This window comes from Pimephales promelas, chromosome 12, assembly GCF_988280905.1.
Source record: "Pimephales promelas chromosome 12, fPimPro1.hap1.1, whole genome shotgun sequence".
NCBI lineage: Eukaryota > Metazoa > Chordata > Actinopteri > Cypriniformes > Leuciscidae > Pimephales > Pimephales promelas.
The window spans coordinates 16,159,599-16,177,772 of record NC_142780.1 but is presented as its reverse complement, the minus strand read 5'-3'; the positions used below and the strand labels follow the sequence as shown (position 1 = coordinate 16,177,772).

Sequence of the window (18,174 nt, the reverse complement as noted above, 5' to 3'; positions counted from 1 at the left end):
AATATGAGGTTTATCTTTATATAAAAACCTTTTTTGTGTGTTAACCTTTTTTAAGTTTAGTAGGTAAGATGAAAGACACTCCTTTAAAACAAATCTTTAATGTTATTAACTTGGTGAATTGATTTAACTGTGTATTAGGCTTTTTGAACAAGATTCTGTGTATGTGATCATTTTGGTCACCATATTATCTAATACTTTTCTTAATGATCAACTAAAATCAACTTTAATTATGATTTTTTACAGTAGCCTAATATGCAATATGCTCGAAGGGGGTCTCGCCCTGGGTGTAATTCAAACCGCCACTGGTCAGGTCTGAGGATTTGACATACGATTGGCTCATTGTAGCCGAATCGAGGGAGTGAACGTGAACAAGAGCAATTTTTCACCCAGTCAGACTGTGATTTTCCTGGGCTTGCTCAGAAAACACTCCACTCCCCCTCATCCCGTCGCCCTGGCTCATACGCCTACGCTTCTTCCACCCTCGATGTCAGCAGTGACCAGAGCATTCTGCCTCGCTGGGCTCCCTCAGTACGTCGGCTTCGCCTGGGTCAGACATAACCATGCCTCCACTGCGAACGTGCTGTTGGTCTCCACACGTTCTGTTGTGGCCATCTTTGCCCTCCCCTCCCTCAGGCTCCACCTCCACCCTCGGAAGCTCCAGCTCCACTTCTGCCCTCCGGATCCTTGCTTCTACCTTGCGGGGGTCGTCGCTGTGGCTCCGCAGTGGTCGCTAAGGCCATCGGTGTCCCCTCGCATCAATTTGCTCTCCAATTGTGTAGTGGGCTTTTCCCTCCAGGTCATTGTCGCCTCAGGTCGTCCCTGTGGTGGCGTCTCTATGGCTCCTCCCTCCTGTGGTGCGGTGCAGTCTCAGCTGTGTCCTGGATCAGTCACCATCTCCCTCTGTTCAAGGCTATTCCCTATTCTGTCCCAGGTCCCCGTATTCTACCTAAAGCCTAGGTCACACTACATGATTTTAAAACATCGGGCTGAACCGTGCGGTTCACATGACTTGCTCTCTGTGAAATCAGGAGTGTTGAAGTTGTTGAGCTGTTCACACCACACGACACAACGTGATTCATCCGCAACAGGAGGTAACACACTACACGAGTTGACAACAACAACTCTGTCACCCAACAATCCTATGTTGTCAACAAACCACGTTTTGTTTGCGAAAAATCACGTGATAAAACAAACTGTAAATGACATGAAACAGCACAATACCTAGCGAAGATGACGAAGAACACAACACGCAAATATGGACGTCAGACAGAAACTAGTGCTGCAAACTGTTTGTTCGATAATTTGCCTTGACAAAAAATGCAAAAAAAGGACAAATAAGATTTACCCGGTGACCTCAACCCATGCCTTGCTCTGATTGGCTCTAGCTCATGACATCACTGAGGTTGAGTCGTGCGACAGCTAGATATTTTTTCAGTGAATGTGTGAAATGCGCTGTGTGAAAGGGGCTTTGATTAGTAGTTTAATTCAGCTGTGTTCACCCATTCTCACTAATACTGAGTTCTCGTTTGACGTAGGGTGTCGTGGGGATTCGTAAACGAAAACGGGCTTCGGGACGCAAGATTCGATCGTATCATCTCGTATAGTGTGTCATAGTGGGCGACAACCTACGTCGCGTCTGCAATGCTTCACGACATCACAACAAAAAACTAGCATGCTTAATTTTTTTAACGGTCGTCCACGACGGTTCCGTCACATGTATTAGGTTGACCAATAGGAGCACAAGCTTTTCTGTATACAACTTTCCAAAAAGACAAAACAAAAGAGAGACGATGGTGCTACCGTTAAAACTAGAAGTAAAAATATATAAGAAAACTATATTTTACCTCAAGTTCTCTTTGGAGGATTGACAGCCCATACTGTCCTCTTCGAGCAGGGTTCTCAAGTCTCACGCAATGGCCGTGAGACACACGCAATTCAACCAGTTCACACACTCACACGCCACACCGTGTATTTCTCACGCTGAAAAGGCAATGCCGATCAATCCAGGAAGTCACTCGCTACGAGTTTCGCCTTCTCGATGACATCATGCGAGCCGTTAAAGACGGCATGCGATGACTGGTCAGGAAGTGACGTGTAGTCTGACATGTGTCTTGTCCACGACAAGATTTTAGGAGCCAAAATCGCGTAATCTGACACAGTGACTACTGTAACAGACAAAAAAATCGTGTAATCTGAACCAGACATTAGTTTGTCTTGCCTTGTTAATGCTATGTAGGTGTCTTCTGTGTTCCTGTTGCCTACTACGTATTTTAATATACTCCTGTTACTTCATGTTCGAGTTTGCTATACTTAGCAATAATTTGATAAAAGCCCCTAAAAATAACACTTTACACTTTAAACTTTACACTTTACACTTTTTTTCACTTTAAAAATATCAGATCATGCTGAAACAACTGATCCCAGTCACTACACAGTAGATAACAATAGCCTAAATCCATACAAATGTTCAAGATCTACAGTGGTCTATACTAAGTAAATTACTACAGTATGTTTTTATTATTATCTGTAAAAAAAAAAAAAAGGTAATTTTCTGACAGGCCATTCTGTTAAGATTATGAGGGCATTTTCTTACAACTCAATACAATGCATAATTCAAATGATGGAGAAAATGCCTTTAAAATTTAATACAAAAAATGATTTCATTCTTTCCCCAGTTCAATGTTTTTATGGACTTTTCTTAGAATATATGTTTGTTTGTTTTTTATTTGTCCTTCACACTTTGTAGTAAAATGAGAGGAGTGTTTGTTGTGGCAAAGAAGTTATCCCTAGTTTCTATCTACCCGACTATGTTACAGTAATTGTGAATTGAAGGTTGCTGATAAACACGTTGCAATCCCAGCACTATGGGTTTTTTTCACGTGAATCACAGGAAATAATAACAAAAACATCATCCTTTTACTGCTTTTAATGACTCATTGAAAACTAGATATGTACTGTATGCTGAATAAACATTATCAGTAATGTTACTTTCTTTGTGTGATGTTTGGACTGTTAAGGATCTTTGACACTGAAGGATACTGACTTATCTCTGCGTCACAAAGATCCTTATCTTTAGTTATTAACCACAAGAATGGTTGTGAAGTGACATGTGCATGAGTGGATGTGGAGGTCATTGGATTCCCAATCTTTGATAAGACATTAATTATTGCCATGTGCAGAGTCACAGCCCCTTTTCCACAGTATTCAGCTGACAGGACATTTTCCCCATTTTCAAGGCACCGTGAATCACTGGCCTTATGGGATGATGCCAAAGTTCACTACATATAGTATGCAGTCCACACCATCACAGATTCAGCCACAGATACCGACTGCCAACCTGCAGAGATCATGAAGCTGAAGCTGCCTAACCCAGGCCTGGAAGACCGGATCTTGAGCCATGATGAGCTGGAACGGCTGGAGGTGGACGAAGCTGGAGACAGACCCAAGTGGGACAACAAAACACAGTATATGCTGACCTGCGTTGGCTTCTGTGTGGGTTTGGGCAACGTCTGGCGCTTTCCCTACTTGTGTCAGAGTCATGGAGGAGGTGAGTGCTTACTTGCATTTATGTGGGGTGCTCTGACCATTTCCCATTCTCAGTGACCTTATGGGATATCATTCTTCATGCTATCTCCATGCTTAATGTTCACATCTTTGATGGCGTTGAGCCAGTGAGTTCAATGACCATTTCCAACATTACTGGGAATTAGCGAGTTTGCAAGCATAACCATGGCAACAAGGCTATCTTCTTGTGAGATATTTGGTTTTATGCGATCCAGTACTTCTATGTTGTTTTCCAGCTGCATGGTATTTGTTACAGTTCCAACAGCACCACATTTCGAACCGAACAATTTCCCTGCCTTGTGTCCAGCTCTCACACCCATTCACCGTTGTGGGATAATGGGTTAAATTAAGCTTAATTGGTTAAAGTTAGGAAAATCAATGAAAAGAAAGTATCATATGATGCAATTAGTAAAAGAAAAAAAAAGTATGTTTTGCATTACTAGTAGAAGAAACAACCATTTGTTTTTACGTTTTTTTAAATTGTCTGTTCAAAAGCAGAATGATTTTTATATCCCCCTTTGCAAATCTAAAAAAATGATTGATTGCCATCTCAAAAGAATAGAATAACAAATTTAATTATATATCCATAGTAGCATTCAACATTAGAATAAATATGGTTATATCGTTCTGAGGATGTACAGTAAAAGGAATATGAAATCAACTTGGACTTTGTTTAACATCTATTTGCGTTTTCCAATTGAAATTATATAACCAAAACTGTAAAACCATCAGTTGAAAATACGTATAAAAAGGGCATATCTAACTTTTATACCCAGTTAAAACTAGCAATTTCAATTTGGTTATTTTTGTAATATGAACCTCACATTAAAAAATGTCCTGCAAACCATTTGCCATGCTTTAGTTATTTAGCTTTTCTTATGTCCCAACTTTTCAAATGGCTTGTATGCTAATATTTATTGTTTAACCCAGACTTTCAGTCTTAAACTATATGAAAATCCATCATAGAACAAAATGAAGACAAAGACAAATTGAGATGTTTTTTGTGAGTTTTAATTTGTTTATTTTGAATTAAATGTGTTTTATGATGGTCTGCGAGATAAAAAATGCTGCATTTGACGTGTTAGGACCTTATGATGAAAAATGTCTAAATGTTATCCAAGCCTTTATTAACCCCTCAGAGCCGTGTGGAGTACTTTTATGATGGAAGGATGCACATTTATGGGACTTTCAAATCAGAAACAACCATTCAATGTCATTATAAAGCTTGGAAGAGCCAAGACATTTTTCAAAACAACTTTGATTGTATTCATCTTAAAGAATAATGTCATATACACCTAGGATGACACCTAGGTGAGAAAATCATGGGCTCATTTTCCTTTTTTTTTTTATGGTGAACTATCTCTTTAAAAAGATTTACTCATGTTGTTCCAAACCTGTATGAGTTTCTTTATTCTGTTGAACAAAGAGATGATATTTTAAAGAATGTCAGTAACTAGACAGTTGACGGTATAGCCAACGCCTTCTATAGTATTTTTATTCCTACTATGGAAGTTACTTGCTACTGTCAGCTGTTTAATTACTGACATTCTTCAAAATTGTATCTTTTCTGTTCAACAGAATAAAGAAATTCATACAGGTTTTGAACAACTTGAGGAAATAATGACAATTTAAATGTTTGGATGAACTATCCCTAAGCAATGATTTTTAAATAAAAAAAAAATTTAATCACTTAATTGATGAATAAAACATTTTGACAAGAACATTGTTTAGATTGTCTTTTTTTTTGATTCTGAAGTTCCATAATAACATTATTACCTATAGATTTATATACAGTAATAACTACATATTATAAATTATAATATAATATTATCATTATATATTGCACCAGAATTAAAATAAGATTCTGAGCACTGTTTGAAAGGGATCCTGCATTAATTTATAATGACTTTACAGTAGTACATTAGCTAATTTTAGTTAATATGTTATTTGAGATGGCTGTGAACTATGATTACTCTGGTAAAAATTTATGTAATGGATTTTCTTTTATGAGATACTATCAAAACTTAGGCTATTAAAGTGTCACATTAGTTTTCACAGTTTTCCTGCAAGTGCAATAAATGTATGTAATTTTTTAACAGACCTCAGCTCAAGGTTAACTAGACAGCATGGTAAGATCACTTCAAGTGAGAAAACCTCTAAGGGTCACAGTGTTGCAGACAACCATTAACTAATCTACAGTGAAAATGGCTGACCGTTCTGGAAATGACTTTGCTCCTTTTAAGTATCAAAAAAGCCTTAATGGAAATGTACTACAGAATGAGTAATATATTTCACACAGCCTACGATTTTATAAAATCAACAAGGCAAACTTAATTAAAATTTGTTTGGACATTATAGTCACCATGAAATCAAAATGGTCAGTTCAGTTTTTTTTTTTTTTTTTTTTTTTTTGCAATATGTATTATAAATGATTTATTCATGCACACGCATATGTATATGTTTTTATTCATGTGCCCTTGGAATGTATAATCAAATTAACCTCCCTTTTTCAATAACATTTCTTCTCTGATGAGTTGACTAGCGCAAGGGCAAGACCAACCATCCAACGTCAACGATTTAATCAAATGCTGAAAAAGTCCCGCCCTAAATTGTATCTTTTTCGACAATTCGTTTCACTATTAAGTATTTTAATATTTAATATTTCCTATTAAATTAAGGGTGAAAAACACAGTGAAAACACAAAAAAAAACACAAAACCACTCAATGACATGCTAAATATAAATATATAAAAAATAAAAGACCTTTTCTTTCAGGGGCCTTCATGATTCCCTTCTTAATCCTGCTGGTTTTTGAGGGAATCCCTCTTCTGCATCTGGAGTTTGCCATCGGTCAGCGGCTAAGGAAAGGCAGTGTGGGGGTGTGGAGAACTATTAACCCCTACATGCTTGGAGTTGGTGAGTATATTAAATATACTGGTAATATAAATAGACTACGGAAGCCCTAAATCGCGACGTAAAAAAAAAAAAAAAAAAATCTACCAATCTTCGAAATTAAAGTCGAAACATTTCGACAATATATGAGAATACAGTCTTCCGTAGAAGTTGTGTGTGTGCTTGCCATTGTTTCACATTGCCGCACACACAGGCATTCATAATGGTGCATAGTGAGTGTTTCACACTGTGTGTGTGTGTTTGTTTGTGTGTTTTGTTTCAACAAAAGGAAATTCAACAGGTGCCAATGTACCAGCATTAGGCAACCATTATAGGACGTTATAAAATATACTACGCCGGAATAGACTTTAGCCTATAGGAAAACCAAACACTTTTCAGACTGGATGGAGATATCCAGCTTTATGGACTGCATTTATACAGTGCTTTCATAGACCTAATGGCCATCAAAGTGCTTTACATTTTTGCCTCATATTCACTCATTCATACACCGACAGCAGTGTAAGCCATACAAGGCACCATCCAGGTCATCGGGAGCAGCTGGGGTTAGGTGTCTTGCTCATGGACACCTCGACACTTGATCAGAACCGGGGATTTAACCACCAACCTTCCGGTTTGTGGACAACCATCATGAACCACTCAGCCACTGCCTCCCCTATGAATGAATTTATAAATGAATTAATGAACGAACTAATGAATGAATGAATGATTAAATGAGGCGTTTATATCGTGCTTTCATATGTCTACTAGGCCTGCTGAATCTCTCCTTAACCACCTTTAGTGGTTATTAAATCTGAGGAACTCACGGATTCCGGCCAAATGAATGAATGCACACTTCTATGGAAGACTTTAATCTCAAAGTGTTTCGACTTTAATCTCGAAATCCTTGATTTTAATTATTTTTTTCCTTTTTTTTTTTTTTTTTTTTTTTACGTTGCTGTTCAGGGCATCCGTAAAAGACAGACATACATGTTACCAGAGGTATAAAGAAGAGTGCCTGAAAACCATACTTGTGTGAAAGAACAGATAAAGAACCTCCAAACCCCTGCAAACTGCAAACTATAAAATTAAAACAAAATTAGTCAAATAGAGAGTAAAGGTTGCTAATATCCTACTCAGTCAAAATACAAAGTAGAAAGAGTAGAAAATAATTACATTTACTCAAAAACTAAACATTTCTGCATGTTACTTCCTGTATAAGCTAACATTTTCTGTTTCACAGGTATTGCGTCTATGAGTGTGTCCTTTCTGGTCAGTCTGTACTATAACACCATCATAGCCTGGGTCATGTGGTACTTCTTTAACTCCTTCCAGGACCCTCTGCCTTGGAGCCAATGTCCCGTAAACCCCAACAGGACAGGTAATGAGAACATTGCAGGACTAAAAGTACTAGGATATTTAGTTCAAAGTTCAATGTTTGTTCTTTGTTGGCAGGACTAATTTCCGAGTGTGAGAAGAGCTCACCTGTGGATTATTTCTGGTATCGTGAGACGCTTAACACTACTCCTGCCATAAATGAGACAGGGAATCTGCAATGGTGGATGGTCCTCTGTCTGATCTCAGCCTGGGGAGTGCTATATGTCTGCTGTATTCGTGGGATCGAAACCACTGGAAAGGTAGAGCTGCTCAAATACCAGCACTGCATTTTACTAAATACAGGTTTCCACTGAATTTCTGCAGAATGATGGCATGTCCACAGTTTTTGTTACTCGGCTAATCCAGAGTTTCCCAAATTAGGCTTTGTGAAGAAACTGCAGGGGGTTTGTGAGTTAAATCAAAATTGTAAAAAAAAAAAAAACACAAAGGAAAAACTTTTCTGTTTTTAATACTCCATCATGGTGTAAATGTGTTCTTGGTTCACTTTATTTACCCATTCCCACAAAAGTTCTGACAAAATAAAAGCTCAAATAAAAGCTCAAAGATTGAGCTCCTCTCATATTGCTATCCAATATACGTGACTCATTTAATAAATACAAAGAATTTTTAATGAACAAGGAGATTCGTACGAGAATAACCAAACCAAAGACAATAACCAACAGGGAACCAATTAAATGTAAGTCTGTATATTGGATGGACAAACTAGAAACGTTCGCTACATATTCACTAAACTAGAAACAGTAACTCAAATGAGTAACTAAAAAGGTTAAATCAAAAATTAAACTGTAATGAAACACAAGAAAAAAAAGAAAAGAAAAAACGATTAAACTAAACATAAACTTGACAAATATCAGGCCTATAATTATCAAATAAATAAATATATAGAATTGTAAATAACAGCAGTAATATTTTTTTTATATCTTCATTGCTATAATTAGAGTTAAAATATAATAATACAATTAAAATAAAACACTTACTAAAAATGATGTCAAATTATTGAACCATTAACTCTGTGCAAATCGATAATACTTTGTGCTCATGTATAGGCTAAGACATGCAGGTCTACCAGTGAAAAAGTAATCAATACAGTTGTCAAAGGTTATTCCTTTTTATTTGACAAGAATGCTATAAATGAATGTTGAAATAAAGAATAAAGATCACTACAATGTAAGGACACAAGCTTGTAAAAAATAGGACAGTTTTACAGCTTTACAGCTCTTGTGAATAATTAAGCAGATGGTTTTGTTTCAACTGTCGCAATAAAAAGGCTTATATTTCCAGAATGTCAAAGTGTTTATCTCTAAATCAAGAGCAGTGTAATGTAAAGTTTGAACTCAATGTTCCCTAAGTATTTATCTTCAGATTTAATTTCCTCTCCTCTCATCCAAGGCTGTTTATGTGACGTCTACTTTACCGTACTTAGTCCTTACGATCTTCCTGATCAGAGGACTGACTCTGAAAGGATCCGTCGACGGCATTAAGTTCCTCTTCACTCCAGACGTGAGTGCAAACACATTCAAAAGAGATAACAAATAAAAAGTTGAACCACATTCAGTACCATACGTATCATAAATAACAAACCTGTGTGTTTTTGTGCAGATAAATGAGTTAGCGAACCCCACCACATGGTTGGATGCAGGCGCACAAGTGTTTTATTCATTTTCTCTAGCTTTTGGAGGTCTCATCTCTTTCTCCAGCTATAACTCTGTGCAGTAAGTTCATTGTTTTTAGTGTTTTCTGTGCTGAGGCTGTTGAGACTAAATGCAAATCATATTAATAAGCCAAATTACCGCTTGGAAAGTACTGCACAATTGAAGTGATTTTACAGCATAACCTTCGGAAATTTTAGTGTACCTATAACGTACTTACAACATAAGTATAAGTATACACTTCTATTCTACTATGATGATATAACAATCTTACATTTGGGAGCAATTTAGCAAGAACATACCTTTTTGAAATAATGGTGAACCAGTACATACACTAATGTATAGGCTTTTAAAAAAATATGCAATTATAAAGTAATCTTTTTGTGCACTGAAAATGAAAACTATTTCAACTTCTGCTTAAATATTGGCTAAAGATACTCTTGTTTCATGTAGTGGTGCTTGTTGCCCTCTTGTTCCATGTAGTTACAGGGCACGATCCTGTAAAAAAACGGTAAACTACCGGCAGCTGTGGTTGCCAGCATCATACCATAACTATACGGTGTGTTACTGTTTTTGTGTTAGAGCATATAGCTGTTAATTAAAGTTTTATGCTGTAGCTGACAATACGGTATTTACACTGCAATACACTGTATTTTTACAGTATGATGCTGGCAACCACAGCTGCCATAGTTGACCATTTTCTTTTTTTTTACAGGATTATTTTTTACAGTGTATATTTATATATATTTTTTTTTTAAAGTGCAATAATCTTAGCTTTTCTTGCCTTGAAACATGTTAGCTATCATTTTTTAATATATTTTTTTTTATAAATGCATAGATGTACCCTGTCATTTTTAAAAAGCCTATACAGTATGTATTGATAGACAATTGCTACAAAAAGGTATGCAGTGAAAGTTCACGCTAAATTGCTCCCAAATTTAAGATTGTTGTATCTTTATGGTAGAATAAGTACCCCTTAGTTCTATAATACTTAGAGTATATATATTTTTTTTTAATTCTCCTGGTTGTTACCCTTTATTCCCCAAACTTTACATATTGTTCCCTTATACTTACATGTAAGTACTTTATAGGTACACTATAATTACAGAAAGTTACATTGTAAATTCCTCTTAATTACACAGTACTATGTGCAAACACTCCAAAGATTAACAATCTAATTATTATCTCTCTTTCCATCAGCAATAACTGTGAGCAAGATGCGGTTATCATCTCCATCATTAATGCCTTTACCTCGATCTATGCAGCCACTGTCATCTACACCATCATTGGTTTCAGGGCTACAGAGCGATTTGATGACTGTGTAAATGGGTAAGTGCTTATTATTGTCATAGCATTATCATCTGACCTTCTATTTGGTAGATGAAAATTTGATGAAAAATTCCACACATGTTGTAAAAGACACTCGTTTGAGTGACTCATTTGTTCATACCATGAATCTTATCCAAAGATCATTCTGGTATCTCTTTTTAAAACTATAATAACATGGTTTTTACAATGTTATTATAGTTAATGCAATAAACTAACATATGAATATGAACTAACTAAAGGAACATTCAAACAGTTTTATGGGTGTTGGACTGAGCAGGTTTTTTGAAAACTATTTTTAAAATTCAGTTATCTTATCAGAGGGAGACAATGTCTTTCTATCCGAAAAAACACTGATGATCAAGTTTAAGACTCAAGCTCAATAACCTAAATGACCTAATCATCCTGACCAAATATTTCACATGTGGTATAGGAAATTTGTCCATCCTGTTACATGGTATTTTTACAATGCAATTTGTATAACAGGGTGGATGTTTTATGCTAATGAAGCCTAAAACCTCCTAGCAGAAGATTAACATTTTTGAAGAATTGTAATAGAGATATACAATTTTTTTTTTTTTTTAATAAAGAAACATTTTCATATCCAGTATAAACTGCCACAACAGGGTGGACATGTTATTTCTTTATGCTTCTATCAAAAAAAAAAAAAAAAGAAATAGGAAAAGACAGAGTTTATGACTTAGGATACGTTTAGATGCCAACAATGTGCTAAAAATGGAAAGGTATTTTGTGTGTTTGAAAAGTTTAGCATACAGATGACAATGCTGTCAAAAGGATCCACGTTCACAAGGATTCACGAAAATAACTAAAACCGCTGCATTATGCAGGCCAGGCCAGTAGTTGGCGATATAACTTTGTAAAGAAACACTACAAGTCTGTGCACATATGCATTCTTCTACAGAGTGGTGAATACAAACAATCAAGACAATGAGCTTGGTTTATTACTACAAGTGACCCTGGACTATTAAGCAACACAATTTCAGGAAGAAAGTACTCACACATGCCTATAGACTGAACACGCAATGCGCAAAAAATGTTCGTTATTGTAGTTTACATTTTCAAAAGTTTGTGTTTTCATGCCCCCAAAATGCCGGTACCATGTAAATGAATGGCTAAAATGGCTATACATCTCGAAAATACTTGGGTGCGTGACGCGTCTCAATCAGCTCCCTAGTTCAGTAGTCAGGGCACTGATCAGGGATTCAGCCTTTGTAAGGGCTGTCTCAATCGCAAAATCTTTCCAGGAAGTTTGCTCTCTGAAAAATCCCACAATTCACTGCAAAAACCAAGGAGCATCAATGCTCACGAGCAATACAGACAGCAATACAGTTGTACTGTCCCAATGTGAAGTGAGCCAGGGTCCTTACCAGTTCTCGGACTCATGTACACGACATACTGACTCACAAGTTTGGAAGCTAAGGAGCTGATTGCACCCTTACTTTGTTGGGGTGTGTCCGAAATCTATAGTTTTAAATAGGGCACTGTTTGAGGGGACAGCCATTTGTAGTGGTGTCCAAAACCATAGTGGCCGTTATCGAGTGCACTCATTCAATTCCACATTGCACCGCAATAAGGAGTGTATAACTGATGTCCACTCAATGGCCAGAAAATACCCATAATGCACTGTCAGGCTTGTGTCTAATGAATTCCAAAGTATCGCCAGAATATGGCACCCACAGCTGAATCATCCATCCATCCATGATCCATCCATCCAAAACCGCTGGTCCAATGTGGCTACAGTGTATTAACATCCAGGTTTAAATTCCTTTTTAATTGATTATTAAATTATTTAATTTCGTTTTATACATGCTAGTTTCCATGACAGGGTTCAAGATGTATCTTTTCATTACTACTGGAGCTGTCATTTTGCTACGTTTCAAATGATTACAGCAAGCACAAACTATGCAAAAGCGGCGGCCCTTCCAGAGCACTCAGTGTCCGAATTTACTCACTCGTTTTCATTCACTCCTTTAATTCGACTATATTAGTGAGAATAGAGAACGAGTAGGGGTTGATTTCGAACACAGCCCCAGAGTTGCTTTCCTTTTTATAAATTAAATGCAAATTAAAATGTATTGTTTTATGGGGACTGAAAATCCACCAAACTGTAGTAATGACCCTAATTTAAACTAACAACGCATTCTCACCCCAAGGCGTCACCTTTGACCATGCTTCAATATTTGACGTTTTAGGCGCCCTTTAGCGTCGCTTACATGACGCGATCCTACCGCGTCATTTAACTGACGCTAATGGAAAGCGTCAGTTAGAGGACGTGGTTAGGTTTAGGTCTGGGGTGGGGGTAGGGTTACACACGATCCTAGGGCGTCATCTAACTGACGCTAAAGGGCGCCTAAAGGTCAAATGCTTCCCAAGGCGTCAGTTAGGTGAAGCCTTGGGGGTGAGAATGGGCTGAAACTAAATATGAAAACCACTTTTACAGCATTATGACCTGGATATACTTCATTTTCCACTCCGCCTCGTGCACAGTCAAGAGTGGGACTGCACAAACCTTTCTTTGCTTAGTTTAAGCTTGTTTGGCTTAAGCTTAGTTTATGATATTTATACATGTTGTAATATCTTATTTCTAACACAAATAATTAGTTAATCAACTAACACCAAAGTGTTGTTACATCACCTAATGTATTATCTTTTGTTAAAATTGTCTTGTCCCTGTAATGCAGGAACATCTTGACTCTTCTGAACACGTTTGACCTGCCAGAAGGAAACATCAGTGAGAGCAACTATCAAGAGGTTCTCCAGAGCCTCAATACTACAAACTCCGACATCATCGGCAACCTCGGCCTGAAGACCTGTGATCTAAACAGCTTCCTCAGTGAGGTACAGTATAGGGATGGGTGATGCCCATCCAAAAATACAATATACAATATAAGGACTTTCAAGACAAAATAGACATACAAATAAATTAAATGTGTATAAAATGTGTTATTTTCATGTGTAATTTACCAATATATCTTAAAGGCATTATTATTGACATTAAAATATTTTTGTTAATTTATTAACAATATTTAAAAATATCGACTGCAAGCTTGCATTCAGATCTGCCTCCATCCAATCAACAACTGATAGATAGACCTTATATATCTTTTTCTTTTTACATGGATGTACATCACAATACGGAACAAAAAAACTTCCATGACTATAACTTTGATATTAGAATGAATTATTGAAATAAAAATCACCAGGATCTTTATGTGAGGGTCTATCCTTTCTATCCAGCATAAGTATTAATGTGATACATTTTATGAGAACTAAATGTACAGCATTCCTTTACTTTTAGTTTAGGCATATCATTTAAAGTGTGCATTTTATGCTATTTTAAAAGGTTTTGAAAAAAAAAACACTTTAATTTACTTGCAATATTTTGCAACATCACCTCTTTTCTAACAGTAGAATTCTCTCTAAAACCTTCCTTTCTAGGAGAATGCTCTGCTCTGATTATTCACATGGAATGGAATTTAATTATTCATCCCAACATGTAATACAGTAACTGTGGGCTTGAAATAAACCAGTAGTTTTCACACTTTCACAGGGTGTAGAAGGAACCGGTCTGGCCTTCATTGTGTTCACTGAGGCCATCACTAAGATGCCACTGTCTCCTCTCTGGTCCGTCCTGTTCTTCATCATGCTCTTCTGCCTCGGCCTGTCATCCATGTTTGGCAACATTGAGGGTGTTCTTGTTCCTCTGCAGGACCTAAAGGTCTTTCCTAAAAGCTGGCCCAAAGAGGCAATTTCAGGTATACAGAAGACTCTGTGATTATAAACACTCTTAAAAATAAATGTTCCAAAATGTTTTTTGTTTTTTTTCTTCAGAACTTCCATAAGAACCATTTTTGGTTCCCCAAAGAATCTTAGTGGTCAGTTTTTTAAACCCTTTTTTTTTTTTAGTGTGGACATTTTGATCATATAAAGAAACTTTTTTACACTATAAAGAACATTTTGTTCAATGGAAAATTCCATAAATATTAAATGGCTTTCTGTCCTTCCATTGACAGCCTACACTGCTACCATTTTGAAGCCCTAGAAAAGTAAGACATCATAAAGGGCCGTACACACCGGGACGAATATCAGTGCGCGTTATTCGCCAGCGTTTTTCAATGCGTTTTTTGTGTTCACACCAAGCGATTTTCGCTGACGATGAGCCGAGTGAACATGCCGATTCATTCCCTGACATTAGATGCCGCTTAAAAATAGTCCTATTTTGAAGTGGCAGTCGCGTTTGTATAGTTATTTGTGTTCCGACACCAACGAGACCAGCAGCTCTACATTCATCTTGCCCTGCATCTTCCTCGTCTTATTTGGCGTACATCTTCTACGCCGTTACGTATGTGTGCTCGCCAAGACTGTTTGTGATTGAGCGCCCCCAAGTTGTATTTTACTGTAACTTCAGAAGCACCAGACACATGAGCAAAAGCGCCAATCTCATTGGTCGGATAGTTTTTGACGCGGCAAACCAAAAATATGGCGTTTTTTTAAAAAATGACGCTTTTACGTGGCGTTTTTTGTGTCGGTGTGCACACTCACATTTGCACCTTTTGCTTAGACACGAATTGTTAAACGTCGGCAAATATTGCACGCAAAATTCATCACGGTGTGAACAGACCTTTAACAATAAACGATATGACTCTGAGGGTTTAACCTCAATTTTATGAAGCAAGTTTTTAACCTCAATTTTATCTGTTGGAGATTAATATTTCGTAAATAAAGTGTTAAATAATGTTGTTGTTTTTTTAGCAAACAAATCACTTATGTCGCTTCATAAAATTTGAGTCTAAACTGCTGGAGTCACACGGATTACTTTAATGATGTCATTATTGCCTTTCCAGGGCTTGAAAGTAGTTTCGCATGCTGTCAATGGATACTGTTCATTTGTTCTCCGAAGATTAACGAAAGCCTTATGGGTTTCGAACACCATGAGGATGAGTATTTAATGACAAAATTTTCATTTTTGGGGGAATTAACCCTTTAAAGGTTCTTCATGGAACCATCAATGACAATTTAAGTGAAGAATGCACTGCAGATTTTACACACCTCCATCCAAGTGATGATATTGTTTCCGAAGTAGCTTAAATTCTTCCTTTTATTGTTGACGACAGGGGTGACGTGCTTGGTCTGCTGCCTGTTTGGTCTTATATTTGTGCAAGGCTCAGGGAACTACTGGCTGGCCCTGTTCGACAGCTTTGCTGGCTCGATTCCCCTCCTCATCATTGCTTTTTCTGAGATGATTGGAGTCGTTTACGTCTATGGGATAGACAGGTAGATCAGAGCCTAGTACTTTTGCTGTTAAATGGTTTCACTTCTCGAACACATGATGTGATCTAATTAAAAAGGACATAGACAAGTTAAAGAAGACACATTGTTTTACAGCAGAACAGTTTGATCATGTATCAGCAATTCACAGATGTTTTCACAGTGACTAGACAATGAGTTTATGGCTTTATTGTTCAGATAAAGCTAGATGAAATCAGCCATAAATGATTGTGTCTTCTGTTTATGAACAGGTTCAATGAAGACCTGATATTTATGATTGGACACAAGCCTAATATCTTCTGGCAAGCCACATGGAGATACATTAGTCCCCTCGTCATGTTAGCCATTTTCATCTTCTACTTTTCCACCGTTGTCACCAAGGAAATCTTCTACAGTGCCTGGGACCCTAACTCGGTGATTTACAAGCTTATTTAATATTTGGCTGATTCGCATTACAAAAAAATGGTAATTAGCAAACCACCACTTTTGGAATTGATTAAATAATATTGTTCTCATTTATAGGAAAATTTCCCAACCCTGGAGAAGAAGCCATATCCAAATTGGATCTATGTAATAATCTTTTTCCTGGCTGGAATCCCAAGTCTGGCTGTACCCGGCACTGCTGTTTTCAGAGCCATACGAAACCGCTGCTGCAAAAAACAGCCCAGTGACTCGGTTCAAGAACTCAATTCGGTGTCTTTCAAGGTTCATATGCAGGATGAAAAACTCAAATCACAGAATTCACTGAAATCGGACCAAAAGATCTACAGATGAGATTTAATTTAAAGTTCTGTAGTTTTATAGAAACACATTCAGAGGTTAAATAACTGCCTTTTTATAGGCCTTTTATATTCCTGCCTTTTATATTCCAGCAATACTGCTGGAATATTGCCATCATTTCTTTCCCTTCAAATGACTTGTCTATTTGTCAATGTCATTAGTGGTTCTAGTTTTGGTATTCTGCTTCCAAATTTACATAAAACAACCACATTTACCAGCTGCTGATAAAATGAAGATCTCGTTGAAGAGAGTGATTTGCACATTATATTAGTAATATAAAATACATGTAATTTTACATACATTTTACTATTGCAAAATATGAAAAAAATAATGATAATACAATTGTAAACTCGATCGATCCAACGATGGTATTCAATCAGCACGGAAGGTCTCTGCGTGTTACTGTCTTTCTGCGTGGCAAAGGGATTTTTATTAAATGCAATACATTTATAATATTTCTCATATGTATTTTCCCGTTATTTCATCTGACTCGTTAAAATAAAAAGGTTTTTTTGATGTTATCTGTGGATCAGTGCATTTGACTAACTTTCCTTTTAACTCAAATGAAATAATATCAAAGTCAGTTAGAAGAATCATCAAATGTAAAAATGTATTATGTCAGGAAATTTATCATCAGTTCAAAGATAGTCAATACAAAATATCAAATGTCCTGGAATAAAAAAGAAGACGAACTCGACTTTAGGTACAGAAAAGGCCCCGATTCTTCTGCTGGATTTCATTATATAGCCATAGACCCCATTTCCAAGGCGTCACCTAACTGACGGCTTGGGAAGCATTTTGACCATGCTTCAATATTTGACGCTTTAGGTGCCCTTTAGCGTCAGTTAGATGACGCCCTATCGCGTGTAACCCTACCCCCACCCCAGACCTAAACCTAACCACGTCATCTAATTGGATCTAATTTCCTTTAGCGTCAGTTAGATGACGCCGTAGGATCGCGTCATGTAACTGATGCTAAAGGGCGCCTAAAGCGTCAAATATTGAAGCATGGTCAAAGGTGACGCCTTGGGGTGAGAATGCGTTGCCAGCCGCAGCTTCATGTGAAAACATGAGTTCACATTGGAAATGTACTGTGTTCATCCCCCAGACTTACTGGGGGTAGAAATTGACAATTTGCTAACAGTGGAAATTTGCATTCAGGAATTTACACCTTTTGGGGGTAGGACCATGTCTAGAGACCACATTCCTTTGTGTGCAAGTTATCCTTAAACTCTTTTGTTTGACTAAGGACACTTTGTGGGCTTCAAATAGGGCACTCA

General features: G+C 37.1%; 1 protein-coding gene across 1 annotated transcript; it reads left to right on the top strand.

The window, feature by feature from the left end:
* Positions 1–3,256: 3,256 nt before the first annotated feature.
* slc6a19b (solute carrier family 6 member 19b) lies at positions 3,257–17,415 on the top strand. The gene is made up of 12 exons (XM_039674779.2): positions 3,257–3,547; positions 6,339–6,479; positions 7,696–7,833; positions 7,908–8,089; positions 9,240–9,350; positions 9,450–9,562; positions 10,700–10,828; positions 13,528–13,684; positions 14,397–14,601; positions 15,961–16,120; positions 16,366–16,528; positions 16,637–17,415. Exons 1-12 carry the CDS (start codon positions 3,349–3,351, stop codon positions 16,886–16,888), a joined length of 1,950 nt encoding a protein of 649 aa, XP_039530713.2. The 5' UTR covers positions 3,257–3,348; the 3' UTR covers positions 16,889–17,415.
* Positions 17,416–18,174: the final 759 nt, after the last annotated feature.